Source organism: Acanthochromis polyacanthus, chromosome 21, assembly GCF_021347895.1.
Source record: "Acanthochromis polyacanthus isolate Apoly-LR-REF ecotype Palm Island chromosome 21, KAUST_Apoly_ChrSc, whole genome shotgun sequence".
NCBI lineage: Eukaryota > Metazoa > Chordata > Actinopteri > Pomacentridae > Acanthochromis > Acanthochromis polyacanthus.
The window spans coordinates 30,112,058-30,131,107 of record NC_067133.1 but is presented as its reverse complement, the minus strand read 5'-3'; the positions used below and the strand labels follow the sequence as shown (position 1 = coordinate 30,131,107).

At 40.2% G+C, this 19,050-nt stretch overlaps 1 protein-coding gene across 1 annotated transcript; it reads left to right on the top strand.

Moving 5' to 3' along the window:
• The first annotated feature begins 123 nt into the window (after positions 1-123).
• Positions 124-15,003, top strand: LOC110964670 (putative adhesion G protein-coupled receptor E4P). Its single transcript, XM_051940882.1, has 17 exons — positions 124-284; positions 475-621; positions 705-851; positions 956-993; positions 3,320-3,400; positions 3,724-3,753; positions 3,866-4,028; positions 4,118-4,231; positions 4,506-4,681; positions 4,767-4,973; positions 5,065-5,268; positions 5,375-5,616; positions 9,200-9,266; positions 9,349-9,440; positions 12,836-12,995; positions 13,095-13,160; positions 14,439-15,003. The coding sequence occupies exons 5-17, from the start codon at positions 3,353-3,355 to the stop codon at positions 14,481-14,483; spliced, it is 1,614 nt and encodes a 537-aa protein (XP_051796842.1). The 5' UTR covers positions 124-284; positions 475-621; positions 705-851; positions 956-993; positions 3,320-3,352; the 3' UTR covers positions 14,484-15,003.
• The last annotated feature ends 4,047 nt before the right edge of the window (positions 15,004-19,050 follow it).

Genomic DNA, 19,050 nt, shown 5'->3' with positions numbered 1-19,050 from the left:
CAACTTATTCTTACAGAAAAATGCGGTTGATTACAATTTTTTAGGCAGATTTCAGAATGAATTCTTATTAAAATGTCCCCACATTTTTACCTGAATACAAACTTTCATGCTAACCATGCTAACTGTCGTCCCTCCCTCAGACATCGACGAGTGTTTCAACTCCACCATCTGTGGCCCTGATTCTATCTGCACCAACACGCCTGGAGCTTATGACTGTGCCTGTGAAATCGGATACGAACCGACGGATTCACAGCATGACCCAAACAAGACCAACATCTGCATCGGTAGTTGCACTGAGACGCTATCTGTGGCACGGAGGACCCAACGGTCGCTCCACATTCAGTACCTTCTCATTTTAAGCAAACCAAGGTTTTCTGTACACAGAGGATGCAGGTGGAGTGCAGGCTTTTTTTACATCATGGAAAACACTTCGAACTGTTCTGGTCTGTTGTTTTCTGTTTGGGTATTTGCTAGATATCGATGAATGTGTCAAACACGTCGCCATCTGTGGTCCTAACGCCAACTGCACAAACACAATTGGATCTTACACCTGCACCTGCCTCAGCGGTTATCGGCTCAACAACCCCAGCGTGATAGCCAGCTATGCTAACCCATGCACAGGTGATGATTAACGTGATGTTTGACTTTACTGTTGAATATTTTGCTGGTATGTTTTTAATATGTCTCTCTCTCCCTCTCTCCAGATATAGATGAGTGCTTTGAGACTCCTGGAATATGTGGCAGACAAACTATATGCACTAACGTACCGGGCACGTTTTACTGTTCTTGTCCTGAAGGATTCTTCCCTTCAACGGGGCTTTTGTGGATTTTGGGCACATCATTCTGTGAAAGTGAGCTTAGAATGCAAAGTAGATGCCATTTACAACTAATATACTCTGATGTGTCAGATGATCTGTACATTTTTACAGCGTTTCTTTCTTCTCTAATTCAACAGACCTTCAGGACATTCTAAATGAGATAGAACCCAAAGAGGTAAAGTTTGTATCAATAATCCAACATTCACAAAGAGTAAACAGCTGTATTTATATTCTGGTATGGAGTCTATGTGGTGGCCTGCTCCACTGGGAGTGTTTATCGTTGTGCGTCGGTGTGTTTATTGATGGGTTTCTGTGCCAGTTTCTTTGTGCACTTTTAACAATGGAGGCTGAAACTGAGCAGATCATGGCAAAGGCACTAAAGCACGAAACAGACTGAACTGAGTCTCGAGCTTGAGTCCGTGACTTCCTGTTTTCTTCTCTGTCCTGTCCGTTTCCCACTGTAGGGTTTAGAGAAGTTTATTTGTAGAGCACAATTTATACTTGAGGCAAATCTAGGTGCTCTACAAGGACAAATAAATACATTCAGAAAAAATATTTAAAGGTAGACAAGCATTAAAATCATAGAAATAAAACATAAAAGTAGTCATTCAGATGATGAACGTGCATTAAAAGACAAGAAACTGGATCAAGCATCTAAGACGTGTGTCAAATTCATCTTAGTCCAGTTCCACATTCAGCCCAGTTTGATCTCCAGTGACCCGGACCAGTAAAACCACAGCATAATAACCCATAAATTACCACAACTCCTGATGCTGCCTTTGTTTTAGTGCAAATAAGTACATTCTGAAAATGTTCATATTTAAGGAGTTATCTTTTTCAAAACATCATGAACAAGCTGAAATTTATGAAGAAAAATAGGTTCAACTTCAGCAATATTATACCTCAGGTTATCATTTCCACACTACAACTTCCAGATCACAGAGTGTCTACAAAGAGACAAAACACAGATCACAGATCTCTGGAACTGAATGATTTAGTGTTTTACTTTATGATCAAAACGACAAAAGTCTGACAAAAAACAATGAAAACAAGACAAAATTTTTACAAAAATGAGACACAGAACGACAACAGTGAGAAAGAAAATGACAAAAAATGAGACAAACGACACAAAACTAAACAAAAAGAGACAAAAGTGACAAAGCAACAAAAAACCAACACACAACAAAAACAAAAACACAAAAGTGAGACAAACAGAACGATAAAAATAAACAACTCAAACAAGATAAAAAGTAAACACAAAAAGACAAAAACAAGACAGAATATTACAAAAATGAGACACAAAAGAACAATGAGCAATCTAGTATTTTACTTGATCCAAACAACTTGTCATGGTCTAGAAATGATTTTAAATTTATAGTTTTACTAATTTACAGTCTGCAGTTAATGTCTTCTCTGGTATTTTTACACTTTACTATATGGTCAATCACATTTTGTTTTATTAAGCATTAGTTTTGTGCAAATCAGTGTCCTCCATTTGGCATTTTACTACCAAGCTGAATAAATGGTCCAGCTGTTGCAATCTTCATTAACACTATGAGTAAATGTGTTTGTGGGGAAGGACATCTACAGCATAGATTTATGACAGAATTATCAATTAAACTCATGGAATGTGAAAGATACTGTCCAAAAGAAAAACAACAACGAAACGCTGAAAAAAATAGCCCATATTCCAAAAGAATCTCTTAACTGGATGCACAGATGTTTGTAGTTGCTGCGTCTCTGTGCTGTTGGTGGTTTCAGTCGGTATAAATCTGTAGCTACCATTCACCACACAGCGACGCACAAAGGGAACCAATGCACTCAGCAACGGGAACAGATTTGTTTAACAAGTTTAACACACACACACACACACACACACACACACACACACACACACACACACACACACACACACACACACACACACACACACACACACACACATATATATATATATACATATATATACATATATATATACAGTTGTGCTCATAAGTTTACATACCCTGGCAGAATATGTAAAATGTACTCCATTCTTTAATGGAAACATGAATGATCAGAGCAAATACAATTGCATGACAATAAATAGCTTTGTCTAAACACCAGCCCTAAATGAAATAAAAATGTTTCCATTAACAAACATATTTGCTAAAAAATAAAGGACAATATTTCTCAAATTTGGCCAGGGTATGTAAACTTATGAGCACAACTGTATATTCCTTTCCTGGTGGTAGAGTAAAAAAGTTTACGTGTTAGTATAGCTTAAAAACCAAAAAGAGTACTGGATGTTAGAGTTTCTGATAGGTTGATTTGCTACCTTTTGTTCAGAGCCATAATACCTGATTTCTTATCTTTACGCTTGACTGAATAAACCAGCAGCTGTCCAGATGTGAGAAGTGATTTTCTCACTTACCTTCAAACAAATAAAGCGTATTTAACAAACTGTCAAACCTATACTCCGTCTGCTATTGTCTAAGGTTTTATTTCTGTATCTGCTGCAGGGAGAGACAAAAGAAAGAGCTTTTCTGGGGCACATGGAGCAACAACTGATAGACAACGCTGGCATGATGGTGCCGGGCCCGGTCTGTAGAAAACAGAATGTGATGATCCTATTATGAAAAATAAAATATATTTTATCTCATAACAGGGAAGCAGAAATAAATCTGCACTCAATGTTGTAATGTGATCAATACTAAGTGAAAAGTCTACAGAGATGTGGTTGAAAGAGCTGAAAAGTTTTTCAGTTTTAACTGGTTTTAATGAGATGAGAACTCTTAGCCAGTCTTGTCATTTTGCTTAGTTATGGTCGTTTCTTAAAGTGTGCAGAGCTGCTTTTACAAAAAAATCATTAGATGAAACTGTGATAGTATTTTCTTTCTTCCTTCTCTTCCTGTTTTCTCTGCAGACCGTGGCAAACAGCCTGTCGGCATCGATGGTACGTGTTCTTCCATATATAAGCTGAGTCGCCATGATTATATTTATCCTGCTTTCTGTTTTCATCATCAGCCAGGTCACTTATTCATCACTCATATTTGTACCTGTTGAAGGAAGTGTCGGGTGTTGGACCACTAGCCAGGTCGATCACGGTGAGTAGTGAAGGAGACGGGGAGACGGGCAGCTTGATTCTGGGCCTCTCTGACCGTTTAGTTGCTGCGATGATTCAGCCAGGTCAGAAGCTCAACAAGACCAACATAAGGGGTTCAACTCTGGGTATGTTCACCTTGGTTTACTGCAGACATTCACTCTGTGTTCTGGTTCACCATAAGATGAAGCTGCTGAAACTCTAATCTGTGTCGTAGATTTAAGTCTTGAAACTACCGGGCCTGGGAGTGACTTTGTGGAGAGGTCTTCTCTGTCAGCCAAAGGAAACACGATGGAGATCAACCTGGACGGTCTGGCCAAAAACAACAACGGTGAGAAAAAAGCTTGTCATAAGAAAAATGCCAACAAGCACCAAACAATACAGTTTAAAGAAAAGCCGTAGTAGTAATTTTTGCACCCGTATACACTCAGTGTGTTCCCATTTTTCTCATATTCTTGATTTTAAGATAGCAAATAGCCCCGCCCAAACATAATGTATTTTTTGTAGGAAGAATACATTTTAAGTTGAGGACACTACTCTGTGGAAACGGCACTGTTTGGACTGTAAAGTGTTGTTGGTCGCCTCCACCTTGTGGACATTCTCAGGTTCTGCAGCAGTCGCCTTCCTGACTCTAGATGGGATGGAGAGTCTTCTCAGTCACACATACTTTCAAACAGAAAACAGGACAGAGATGTATTCCGACGTCATCACCGCTATCCTGCCCTCCGTGAACAACACCAACCTCACCGAGCCGGTCAACTTCACCATCCAACACAGAGAGGTGCTGCCTCATTTATCGAGCTTTAAGCTCACACGTGTCGGGCCATTTTTCAACAAATCTGAAAGTCTTTGTTTCTGTGGTTTAGAGAAACAGGCAGGCAGAGTCTGAAGCTGGTATGGTGACCTGTGTGTACTGGGAGGACAAAACACTGGGAGAAGGTAACGAGGCAGCAAAACAGAAGATCATGCGTTGGTCGGTAGAGGGCTGTGGGGTTGTGTTCACCAACGAAAACTACACCGTGTGCAGCTGCTCTCATCTCTCCACATTTGCCCTCATTCTGCAGATTGCAGAGGTATTACAGATTACATTTACTGTTACTGGTTGCACCATTGAATGCTGTGCTGATTACACTAAGTTTATGTCTGTGTGTTGTGTTTTCTCAGCCTCCACCACAGAGTGACTTCTTAGAGTGGTTGAACCGGATGTGTGTGATTGTCGGACTGTTCTTCTTTGCGTTGGCCGTCTTCACCTTCCTCCTGTGCAGCTGGAACCCAAAAATCAACAACACAGCTCGCCTTCACCTCTGCCTCAACCTCGGCTCGTCTCATCTGCTACTACTGTGGAACGACAGATATCTGGAAGAGGAGGTACAATCAGACTGAGACATTTTAACATCTGTGTAGTGAAGCTGAGCTGAAGGTGTTTGGAGAACGCTCTGATTGGTTTCAACATTCCCTTTCTGTGTCCCTACAGCTGGCCTGCACTGTCATGGCAGGACTTCTCCACTTCTTAGTTGTTGCCAGCTTTGTGTGGATGCTGCTGGAGGCCCTGCAGCTTCATCTGCTGGTCCGAAGGCTCTCCAAGGTGCAGGTCATCCAGAGAGACGGTCTCCCCAGGCCGCTGCTCTACCTGATTGGCTACGGAGTTCCGTTTGTGATTGTGGGCGTTTCTGCGCTGATATACTCTGACGGATACGGTGCTACTGAAGCACAGGCGTGAGTAGAACAATCAGGAACACACAGATCAATTCACTCTGCTGTTTTTAGTGTTTTTAAACATTTGTTTGGAGGGTGACAGTGAGGCGTATGACTCATGGCTGGAATCAAACTGAAAATGTTGCAGTTAAAGTCAGTTTATGCCATCTGTGTCCATGTTGGGTACATATCGCCTCAATTTTGGTCATCTACCCAAGTTTACAAGGGTCCACATGAAGCCCAATACTGGGATTGCATGGCAAACATGCCGACATGTGCCAGAACAAAGGCTGGCTTTGGTGATGTGAGGAACTTCTCTGTGATTCACACTTTTTTTTAGCCTTTGTTACAGTAGACAGTGGAGAAAGAGACAGGAAACGTTGGGGGAAGAGTGGGGGAAGGACATGTAGTAGATGGCCATGGATCGGACTCAAACCATGGCTGCTGCGTCAGGGACTAAAGCCCCTGGTTATGGGTCACCCACTCAGCCAGTTGAGCTACAGGGGCGCCAATCCATACCTTTTTATCCGTCATTCAAAGAGTTGAAACGGTACTAAGCAGTCACTTTTTGGGCTCTAAAGGTTCTTAAGTTTGCAGCTACATACTTTCCATTGACGGAGCTCGAACACAGTGGGAAATTCTGCATTCTGCAGCTATCCTGTGCTTTGTCCACCTGTGTTTTAGCACACTACATTACCATAGCGCTATAGACCAAAGTCTTTTAGAGGCATCCACAGGAGCCTTGTGTGTTTTTCTGTGTTTGATATGAAGGGTAATTTGACCATTTGTGTGCAGACTGGCGTCTATGAACCTACTGTAGCATCAATCGAACCATGTGGACGCATGCCGTCCGGTTTCATTGGCATCGAGATGAGGAAACCATGAATTGGCCTTTATGATGCCTGATGCCAGACTTCTCTGCTTCGTTAAGTCTTCTGCATTGAAGATGCTATATGTGACTATTTTATGTTGACAAGCTTTTCCCTTCCAGTGTTTCCCACTTTCAGGATGATCCTGATGTCATTCTGCTACCTCTCTGGTGAGTTTTTTTTCCTGCGGTTAGACTCAAACTCCACCATCATGGCTTCCTGTTGCCGATATTACTCCTTGTTCTAAGCAAACTGAAGGGCCGCTCCAAGCAAAACCTGCGAAAGACGAAGAACTAGGTCGTGCGCCGAAATGCCGATAAGCTCAATGAGACACAATGAAGTCAACCTCCGATTAGATAACCAACCAAAGTCGCCAACTGTAGTTAAAGTTGGTGGAGCTGAAATCGTCTGCAGCATGGAAGACTCAGTGGAGAGGCAGCTGGGGGACGAAGAGACTGACAGGGGAACTAAATACTTACACATAGCACCTTTAATGTATACAGTGCCTATCATAAGTATTCACCCCCTTTGATGGTTTACCCTTTTATTGCTTTCATAAATCAACCATGGTCAATAAAATTTAGCTTTTTTAACACAAAAAATTATTGGAAAAAACTCTTTAATGTCAAAGTGAAAACAGATTTCTATAAAGTAATGTTAATGAAAGAAAATTATATAAATGAAAATAATTGTTTTTTGCATAATTATTCACCCCCTTCAAGTCAGTATTTAGTAGATGCACCTTTGGCTGCAATCACAGCAGTGAGTCTGTGTGGATAGGTCTCAGTCAGTCTTGCACATCTGCCCACTGCAATTTTGCTCCATTCTTCTTTGCAAAACTCCTCAAGCTCTGTCAGGTTGCGCGGGTATCGGGCATGAACAGCCCTTTTCAAGTCCAGCCACAAATTCTCTATAGGATTGAGGTCTGGGCTTTGACTCGGCCACTCCACAACATTTACCTGGTTCTTTTTTAACCCTTTAAGCTTCAGTGTACCGCCGGCGGTACACCTACTAATTTGCATAGGAATTTCAGGAATGTCCGACGGGTGCAAACGCGATTATACAAACACTATACACCGATGGAAAGCTTAGATTCTCATGAATCCGCCGGTATAAACCACTTTCAGATGCGATTACCACAGCGGGTGAGAAAAACACATTTGTCCGACAAAAACAAATATTCATCCATCCGTTCTCTATACACGGCTTCAAAGCACACAGCGCGACTCACATTTCCGGGTTTATTATTACACACAAAAAAAAAGATTCCACAAAAAACGGCTATAATCCAACCTTTTACATCAGATGACACAAGCCAGGAAACTATTTTGTCCAAAACATGTCCTGAAGTCGGTATAAAATCCCCGAATCGGTCGTTTTCAAGGAAATGCACCTCCCGATGCGCGTCCAATATTCCCCGTATTTTTCGTAATTTTTTTTATTTAAAAATAGAATATTAGCGATTTTTTGTACTGAAAACGGCTGGAATTGACTGAAGCTTAAAGGGTTAACCATTCCTGTGTAGCTTTTGCAGTATGTTTTGGATCATTGTCTTGCTGGAAAATAAATCTTCTCCCAAGACGTAGTTCTCTTGCAGACTGAAAAAGATTGTCCCCCAGGATTTCAGTGTATTTTGCAGCATTCATTCTGCCCTCTATCTTTACAAGCCTTCCAGGTCCAGTTGCTGAGAAACATCCCCACAGCATGATGCTGCCACCACCATGCTTCACAGTGGGGATGGTGTGTTTTTGGTGATGTGCAGTGTTTGGTTTCCTCCAAACATGACGTCTTGTCTGATGGCCAAAAACTCAATTTCGGTCTCATCAGACCAAAGAATCTTCTTCCACTTGACCATGGAGTCTTCCACGTGCTTTTTGGCAAACTCTAGTCCAGATCTAATATGACTTTTCTTCAACAGTGTCTTTCTCATTGCCACTCTCCCATAAAGCTTTGACCGGTGAAGAACCCGGGCAGCAGTTGCTACATGCACAGTCTCTTCCATCTCAGCAGCTGAAGCTTGTAACTCCTTCAGAGTAGTTGTAGGGGTCTTGGTGGCTTCTCTCACTAGTCTCCTACTTGCACTGTCACTCAGTTTACGAGGGCGGCCTGATCTAGGCAGATTCACACAAGTGCCATATTCCTTCCATTTCTTGATAATTGATTTCACTGAACTCCGGGGATGTTCAGTGCCTTGGAAAGTTTTTTGTAACCATCCCCTGAATTGTGCTTCTCAGTAACCCTTTCCCTGAGTTGCTTAGAGTGTTCTTCTGTCTTCATGGTGTAATGGTAGCCAGGAATACTGACCAACCACTCTCTGGACCCTTCAGACAGGTGTTTTACAACTCAGTCACTTGAAACACACCCACACCACTCAGGTGATCTTCATTTCACTAATTGTGAGACTATTAGCAACAATTTGATGGACCTCTATTGAATTAGACCATTAAATTAAAAAGGGGGTGAATAATTATGCAAACAATTATTTTTATTTCTATAATTTTCTTTCATTAACATTACTGTATAGAAATCTGTTTTCACTTTGACATTAAAGAGTTTTTTCCAATAAATTTTTGTTAATAGAGCCAAATTTTATTGACCATGATTGATTTATGAAAGCAATAAAAGGGTAAAACATCAAAGGGGGTGAATACTTACGATAGGCACTGTATGTAGTTAATGTAATTATTACTTGTGAGAGGCTGGATAATACTCTGTCATACATGTTTGAATTGCAGGTGCTGGCTGTCTGAAAAAAGACACTTCAACTGGGCTTTAACGGGGCCGGTGATAACTGTCCTTGGAGTGAGTAATAAAAAACTACATATTTTCTTGAACTGATCATTGGTCACCTCCAAACTGAGCCTAAATGTGTTTTTTCTACCAGCTTAATTGTGTCCTGTTTGGAGCTACTTTGTGGAGTCTGAGACCTACTTTGGCCAACATGAAAAGTGACGTCTCTCAGTCCAAAGACACAAGGTGTGGCTTCCACTTTATCAGATGAATAGCTAAGGAGAATGACTGGAATTGATTTGTTTGCATGAAAAGATGGAGAGATAAAATTGGCCAAATCTTACATACTTTGATAAGATGAAGTGGAAAAGAAATGACAGAACTGATGATTGGCTAATGTTTTCAACGTATTTAATGACAAAGTTTTATTATACGTACATATGTACAAAAATCTGAATAAATACTTATATCTGAAGCGTCCAAGTGCTGGCAAGGATTGAACAAAAGAAGTGTCATGACTTATTGTATCTAAATATATTAGGAAAATACAAACATCACTTAAAACAACAGTTATTCAGTTCATACATGGCGCTTTTTGGCTCGTCTCTTGTACCCAGAATCAGGATCTAGACCTAGTTCTTCTCCATGAGGTACAGGGTGCAGAGCCGATGAAACATTTGGATACTGCACAGTCCATTTTTTTCTTTCTTGATATTCCTTTTGGAACTGGGGGAACCATACAACAAATGCAACCGCTGCCATGATCTGCTGGTTCTCACCAAATCACCTTAACTGCAGAAGGCATAGCTTTTCTTTTTTTGTGGAGTCATTGATGGTAATTAGTTGTACATGTGTTCCAGCAATAATGTGGGGCCCATCTGTGGTCCTGATCCCTTATTTTACACCCAAAATGAAGATGATATGCCTTTTTCACAACAGCCATTACACTGATTTAAAGGTTATCTCACCACTAATAGGACAGAAGTTGTCTGCGTTGTGTAGAAAACATGAGACAGTTTGCTAAAAGTACCACACACTGACAGAAGCTGCTACATACACACGTGGACAAAATTGTTGGTACCCCTCAGTTAAAGAAGGAAAAACCCACAATTCTCACTGAAATCACTTGAAACTCACAAAAGTAACAATAAATAAAAATTTATTGAAAATTAAATAATCAAAATCAGCCATCACTTTTGAATTGTTGATTAACATAATTATTTAAAAAAACAAACTAATGAAATAGGGCTGGACAAAAATGATGGTACCCATAACTTAATATTTTGTTGCACAACCTTTTGAGGCAATCACTGCAATTAAACGATTTCTGTATTTGTCAATGAGCGTTCTGCAGCTGTCAACAGGTATTTTGGCCCACTCCTCATGAGCAAACAGCTCCAGTTGTCTCAGGTTTGATGGGTGTCTTCTCCAAATGGCATGTTTCAGCTCCTTCCACATATGTTCAATGGGATTCAGATCTGGGCTCATAGAAGGCCACTTTAGAATAGTCCAACGCTTTTCTCTCAGCCATTCTTGGGTGTTTTTGGCTGTGTGTTTTGGATCGTTGTCCTGTTGGAAGACCCATGACCTGCCACTGAGACCAAGCTTTCTGACACGAGGCAGCACATTTCTCTCCAGAATGCCTTGATAGTCTTCAGATTTCATCGTACCTTGCACACTTTCAAGACACCCTGTGCCAGATGCAGCAAAGCAGCCCCAAAACATTACTGAGCCTCCTCCATGTTTCACCGTAGGGACAGTGTTCTTTTCTTCGTATGCTTGGTTTTTGAGTCTACGAACATAGAGTTGATGTGCCTTACCAAAAAGCTCCAGTTTGGTCTCATCTGTCCAAAGGACATTCTCCCAGAAGCTTTGTGGCTTGTCAACATGCATTTTTGCAAATTCCAGTCTGGCTTTTTTATGAGTTTTTTTCAGCAGTGGTGTCCTCCTTGGTCGTCTCCCATGAAGTCCACTTTGGCTCAAACAACGACGAATGGTGCGATCTGACACTGATGTACCTTGGCCTTGGAGTTCACCTTTAATTTCTTTGGAGGTTGCTCTGGGCTCTTTGGATACAATTCCAACGATCCGTCTCTTCAATTTGTCATCAATTTTCCTCTTGCGGCCACGTCCAGGGAGGTTGGCTACTGTCCCGTGGGTCTTGAACTTCTGAATAATATGAGCCACTGTTGTCACAGGAACTTCAAGCTGTTTAGAGATGGTCTTATAGCCTTTACCTTTAAGATGTTTGTCTATAATTTTTTTCGGATGTCCTGGGACAATTCTCTCCTTCGCTTTCTGTTGTCCATGTTCAGTGTGGTACACACCTTTTCACCAAACAGCAGGGTGACTACTTGTCTCCCTTTAAATAGGCAGACTGACTGATTATGAGTTTGGAAACACCTGTGATGTCAATTAAATGACACACCTGAGTTAATCATGTCACTCTGGTCAAATAGTTTTCAATCTTTTATAGAGGTACCATCATTTTTGTCCAGGCCTGTTTCATTAGTTTGTTTTTTTAAATAATTATGTTAATCAACAATTCAAAAGTAATGGCTGTTTTTGATTATTTAATTTTCAATAAATTTTTATTTATTGTTACTTTTGTGAGTTTCAAGTGATTTCAGTGAGAATTGTGGGTTTTTCCTTCTTTAACTGAGGGGTACCAACAATTTTGTCCACGTGTGTATGACTTAGATCAATGGCTTCTGAAATGTAATAAAGTGTATAATGTGCCAAAGAGGGCATATTCTATCAAAACATTAGCACAGATGAACATGTTCTACATTGCAGGAATGTTTGGAGTCAGAACTTGTCGTTTAGACAAATACACATCCCTTCAATTAATAATCGCTCTCTTATTACTTCGTATAGAATTTCAATTTTTGACTTATTAATGCATCTTGAGAACTTGAGCCAATCATCAGTTTGGACTTGTTTATTCTTTTTTTTAGCAAGTGAAAATAGTTCAAGTTTAACTACTTTTATTCTGGAAACATTTTGCTTGTAGACCAGAGGTACAAAGCAACATTAGAAAGCATAATACTACTACTACTACTAATAATAATAATAATAATGCTCTCTTAAGAACAGCGTTCACAAGGTGCTTTGACAGTTAAAACACAGAAACAATCAAGCAAGACTTAAGGAGACGAATCAGAGCAGTCAAATAAAATAAATAGTAAAAATGTTAAGTTAAATGAATAAAAAGCTAGATTAGAACACACATCAAACAAAGGAACTAGACAGTTTAATTCTTGAAGAATAAAACTGAAAGTTAAAAGTTGGGAATTAAAAATCCAATAATTAGAGAATTTAATAATTAAAGACGACATCACACCAGGCAGCTAAAATTAAAATAAAATGAGAGAGCACATATAAAATAAACAGGACATAATAGAGAATAAAACACTAAAGCGAATTAAAGCTAAAAGTAAACTTCACCTAAGTTTATAAAAGTGGTTTTTAAGAAGTGATTTAAAAGAAGCTTCTAACTCTGCAAACCTCTTCTCTTCAGGCAGATGAACATTAGTTAATAAGTAGTTAAAAATTATACAAATTATTCATATTTTTCCATTTTACACCCTTTACACACGATTGATCAAATCTACTAAATCCTTCTGTCTTTCTGTTCACAGAGTGATTGTGTTCAAGATCCTGGCCCAGTTTGTTATTCTGGGATGTACCTGGATTCTGGGCCTGTACCAGACAAACCTCTTCTTCCAGGTTCTCTTCATTGTTCTCAACTCTCAGCAAGGAACCTTCCTCTTCATCGTCCACTGCCTGCTCAACAAGGAGGTACGCTCTTCGTGTAAATAGATGGGAGTTAATCTTTTTGGTAGCATTTTGATGTGCTTTGTAGAGGATCAATGTGTCTGAAAAACGTGCATTTTCCAGGTGAGAGACGAGTACATCAAATGGCTGACCTGTTCCTTCAACAAGCCCAGAGAAAGAGGATCAGTGGTGAGTTTTACTGAGAAAACAGAACAGAGCCCGTTAAAAACCATAAAACATTTAAAAATAAATAGATCTTTGTAGTGTCCCCTGTAATCTATTTGGTTTTTGATTGTTTTAGAGCAAAACTACAAAAGTAGCATACTGACCGGACCAAACTATTCACCAGGAGAAACTAATTACCGTAATTTCTGGACTACTGAGCGCACCTGAATATAAGCCGCACCCACTAAATTTAAAAAGATAAACGTTTTGTACATATATAAGCCACACCTGACTATAAGCCACAGGTGTCCACGTTGTAACATGAGATATTTACACAGAAAGATTTTATTTAAATTGTAATTAAATACATACTTTCTTCCCGAACAGTGCCTGTAACACGGCAATAAACACACTGAGTCAGTTCACACTGCCAACTCCAACACGCTAAGCTAGCGCGCTTACCTTAGCGTTAAAACTTATCTTTAGGTTTTTTACTGTATTGTATTGTACATCATCGTGGTGCATTTCACTCTGCCTCCATTTCCACACTCGTCTCTTCAACACACACACACACACACACACACACACACACACACACACACACACACACAGCTGCAGCGCTCCTCCTCACGTCTCACACACACACACACACACACAGCTGCAGCGCTCCTCCTCACGTCTCACACACACACACACACACACACAGCTGCAGCGCTCCTCCTCACGTCTCACACACACACACACACACACACACACACACACACACACACACACACACACACACACACACACACACACACACACACACACACACACACACACACACACACCATAACCTGCCCAGGTTAAAGGAGAGCAGGCTTGGCCTGCAACAGCTGCATCATATGCATTTCTTCATGTTTTCCATGATGAGGGTGTGTGCATGAAGCACAGAATGACTGATCTAAAGAATTTAGTGTGTGTTTGATTTAATTCAAACAGTGTCAGTGGTTCACTGTGACCTGTTTGGTAATTTTATTGGTCTGATGTGAGGAGGCTAAACTTAATGATGGCATGAAGCTCGCACGTAAAAATCAGTACATTAGCCGCATCTTTGTATGAGCCGCAGGGTCCAAAGCGTGAGAAAAACGTAGCGGCTTATAGTCCGGAAATTACGGTATCATCACACTGATAACGCAATAAATTAAAGCCTACCCCGCATGCTGCTCCCTGTGCTGTGTCAGATTTGAATCTCACCTGTGCATAGTTTATTTAAATGTCTTGTTCAGTGTATTCAATAATGTGAACACTGTATTTTAACAGAAAGATGTGCCGTCTGTCTCTGAGGATGTGGACAAGGCCGACTAACAGACAGACTGAGTGGAGCAGTTCCTTGTTGTTGTTTAGCTGTCGTGCCCTTCAGCTCTGTCTGCTATTATTCATCGTGGCATTTTCTGGTTTTGATTAGAAACAATGGCATTACCATCAATATTGCTGTTATTTTCCTTTAAATGATGCTCTGTGAGTGGCTATTTAGGCCATGTTTTTCTGTCATCCAGGAACTTAAACTACAAAATTGTACGCATATGTACATGGCTTTAGGAATCTTCTAATAGAGAAATCACAGTAGCAATTACATGTCAAATATTTACCTCTTCTGACTACTTTTGTAGACTTATTTTCCATTTCCGACTTCCTCTCATCTGTTCTTCACTGAATTAATTTATTTGTAAAAGAGGATAGCTGTGCATGCACTCGCTCTGTACTATAAAGCTTCTTGCATGACATATAAGCAGTATTTTTGTGAACACGTTTGTACTTTTTGTGCACTTTGCCTGCTGGGCTTTTTGTTCTTTTAAATCCATAATAAACTTGCGCTTGCTTCAGAGTTTTCAGAGTTATTTACTGAAAAACACTTGAGGTTTTGACACCCCAAAGATACTTTTAAGCTGTTTGTCGCAAAAAAGCAGCCTTGTGCTGAGCGTCTCTGTAAGTGTGCATGTGGTGTGTTCTAGCAGTTTTATTTTGATGTTTTTGATACTCTACTGTCAGATCAAGGAGCTTAAATCAAACTTCAGAGAACCTAAATTTGGCCAAAAATAACTAAATAAGCAACTCTGAGAGGAGATAGTAATTTAGAGCACTAAATAAATAAGAAAAAAAGAGATTACAATACTGAATTTAACTGCTATGATCAAAAGAAATACTGATTCTTTGATGAGCAATTGCGTCTGAAGAACATGTTACATTATTCTCATTATTTCAACACCTTTAATTGGAGTGCAGGCTGCTCATCTTCACGTTGAAGAGGACAGCTTATATGACTGTTTAAGCACAACTGCATAAAGATAGAACTGTATTTGGGCCATTTCTGTACAATAAGTTGATCCTGCATCAGATGAGGTTTGTTAAATGCTCTTTGAGCCTCGGCCTAGTTACTGTGTTTACACTGTGAGTCTATGGAAATGTAATTTAACTGCAGCTGATAAAACTTGCAAATGGTTTTAAATTCACGCTAAGCATTTGCAAATTGTTGTTTTCCACAATGCAGCCTTGTGCTGCAGCTGTTAGAGGTTAGACTATTTATTTTATTATTTATTAACCTTTATTTAACCAGAAGAAATCCCACTGAGATTAGCAACCTCAAACTAGGCAGCAGCAAATACAAAACAGAGCTACAAGATTACACAGTTACAACACAATTGTGACACTAGCAAAAAACAAATACAAAGATAAAATTTAAAAGCAACTTATGAAAAACAAGTGCCAGGCGTGGCCTCAAGGACTCACAATTTGGATTTAAAAGCGCTGAGTGAAATTAAGTTGGTTAGCTTCCAGTCTTTCTGCAACATATTCCATCCAGTTCAGCACGATACGGAACTCAAAGCAACAAATGATCCTGTGAACGGACAGTAAAGATCAGAACTTTTCTGTGCTGTTAGAGAACAAATGTAGGTGGGCAGAAGTCCAAGTATTGCCCCTTATGTGAAAGTCTACCAATGACGGATCCTTCAGGTGGCTAAAGCTGCCATCCTGCCCGAGAGTAGAACTCACAATGTACAGTTCATAATAAACCTCAGAGAAGCGTGGTAAACAGTGTCAACCATCCGAAGACTTCATCATTACCTTGTTCTGTCTGATATGTCTTCTATAGATTTCACTGCCTCACATCTTGCACCAAAACTCTCCCAGCAACCGCCTCTCTAAATTAATCAACCAAACTCTACAACTTCCAGTTCAACTTGCTACCTAAGGGGCTTCTTTTGATTGCATTGTCGATGTCGTTTCATAAAGTGTGCACTTTCAGACAGTTAATGCCTCTGCCTTATTTACAATAAAACCTAAAAGCATTAGAGATGACTCACTACTGAAATGAATTCAACCAGAAAAACAACACAGTGATGTGCGGTAAAGTCTGGAAAACAATCTGAACCAGCAAACTGGAGGATAGATGTAAAAGTTTTGTGCATAGTTTTTGTCCAGAAGTTGCACAGTATTGTCCAGATAGAACACATATTTAACAAAATAAAAATAAAAACTAACTTTTTAAAATCTCTTTAAATATGAAGAGCTTTTCGATGTTAATATCAAGAAAAAATATGGGACGAAAAAAGTGACAACAAGCTAAATGAATGTTATTTTGTATTCTGGTTAAATAGTTTACCTAAAGTTAAAGGTTTTAAGTTTTAAATGGTACAGAAACGCTTCATTGCACAATGAAGAAACCATCTCTAGCAATTTATTATTTATTCTTTTTATCAATTCCACTTCTTTGCATGTAGACGGTTTCTCCACATGAGCCTCTACAGCTGGTGTGTTTTATTGTCTTAAGGTTCTAGTTTGCTCTTGTAGGGTTGGAAGTTAAATGGTTTTAATTGAGTTTGAATACTGTGAATGGTAAAGTAAAAATTCTACAGTAACTATCACAAGATTATTTAGATCTTACTATTTGTGTAATATAATATTACAACAGTTTATATTGTGTTAACTGCATCGATTCGTAAGATTTTGCTTATTATATGTGAGATGTAGCTCGTGTAACTGCACAAATCAGAGTTTTTATGATTTTCTTAGTCCTTGTACATTACTGATTTATCCAGAACACACTGAAGGCCCATATTATTAGCAGCTCTCACAGTCCTACCTGACAGCTGTGAAGATAATGTAAATTTGTGAGCGTCTCATTTGTTTGGGTGTGGAAGTTTTTCCCAACACGCTACAGCTCACACCCTCACACAGCCACCATCTCAGAAAAACAGATCCTCTACAATGTAAAAACATTCAAGTCTCAGTTGTTTCTTCTTCTTAACATTTGCATTGCATTTACCTGCCAGCTGGGACACTCTGGTGTGTGTTCAACTTTACAAGACAAATTTGGCATCATTTACCTCTTATACTACAGATGGGCTCAGAAACTCTTTCAACTTAATAGTAAAGACTGAAAATAAAACCCACTGACCTAGTTTAACCTCATTTATTTTACTGTATATCCCTATCAGACATGGATGTATGCAGGAAGAGAAAACCGTTTACTGCTGTTTATCATCTTTGGAAGGCACCAGTGATGTGTCATCTTCATTTTTAAATCACCTGTGTCCTTGGAATAGAAAATCTGTGTGTACTTTTAAAGGTTTTAATTCTGGGAAATGCACATTGATCAATAGCTGGTGGGATTTTCTTTGGAATATCTAATGCTGACATCTGAATTTCTGTATGTGTTGCTCTTTTCCTGTTCTCATAAATTGTGAAAATAAATGAATGATGTATGTTACGGCTCATGATCCTGCTTACACCAGAAATGTAGAATATTAAAATGTTTATGGGACTGGCTGTGATGAAGTTACTATTTTTTCAGTCGATGAAATGGAGTGGGGGGCTGCACAGTGGGGTAGTGGTTAGCACTTTCGCCTTGCAGCAAGAAGATCCCCGGTTCAAATCCCGGCCTGGGCCTGGGATCTTTCTGCATGGAGTTTGCATGTTCTCCCTGTGCATGTGTGGGTTTTCTCCGGGTACTCCGGCTTCCTCCCACAGTCCAAAAACATGCTGAGGTTAATTGGTTACTCTAAATTGTCCGTAGGTGTGAGTGTGAGTGTGATTGTGTGTCTGTATATGTAGCCCTGTGACAGACTGGTGACCTGTCCAGGGTGTCCCCTGCCTTCGCCCCGCGACCCTAGTGAGAATAAAGCAGTGTATAGAGAATGGATGGATGAATGAAATGGAATGGTAAAGTAGGTTAAGTCAAAAAAAATCAAATCAAATCCGAAAAACAAGTAAAAACCTGCATGACACAAAGGGTTATGCATGAGTGCATATTCTGGAATAGTTTGGCAGGATTGGACCCACATTTTGATTTCTTTCTGTGTACTTTACAGACAACACTGAGCTTAATGCAAAGCATGTGTCTTCCTCAAGGCTGCAGCATTTAATCGCAATTAATGACAGTGTGGCTCATGCATTGTTGTGCACAGATGACTTCATTTAGTTTACATAATTCTGGGTGTAATATGAAACCAGCATAACCTTAAACTGTACAATTATGTCACGAAACGAGGTAGCGAACCCGAGCAGAGACCACACTACCGAGGCAGAGACAGGCTGAATGAAGGTTTATTGAGAGGAGCTGGGAGATAGCGGAGGAGAGGGGAGCCAGGAGTGGGTCCAGGAGGGTGTGGTGATGAGGAGCCTGGGTTGGAACGGTGGAGCAGGGGATCAGCAGACAGTGAGGGGGCTGGGCGGAGCAGAGTGCGGCGGTCTGGAGTGGATGGACACTCGCGGCGGCAGGTAGGCAGAAGGCTGGGACGCCAGAGGTGGGAAGCAAGGTGCAGGTGATCCGAGGTGGTGAGGCGGCAGGAGGATCCGGGGGTCCAGAGAGGGAACCAAGGAGGGAATCCGGAGAGGAGCATGAGGGGGATCCGGGGGACCAGAGAGGGAACCA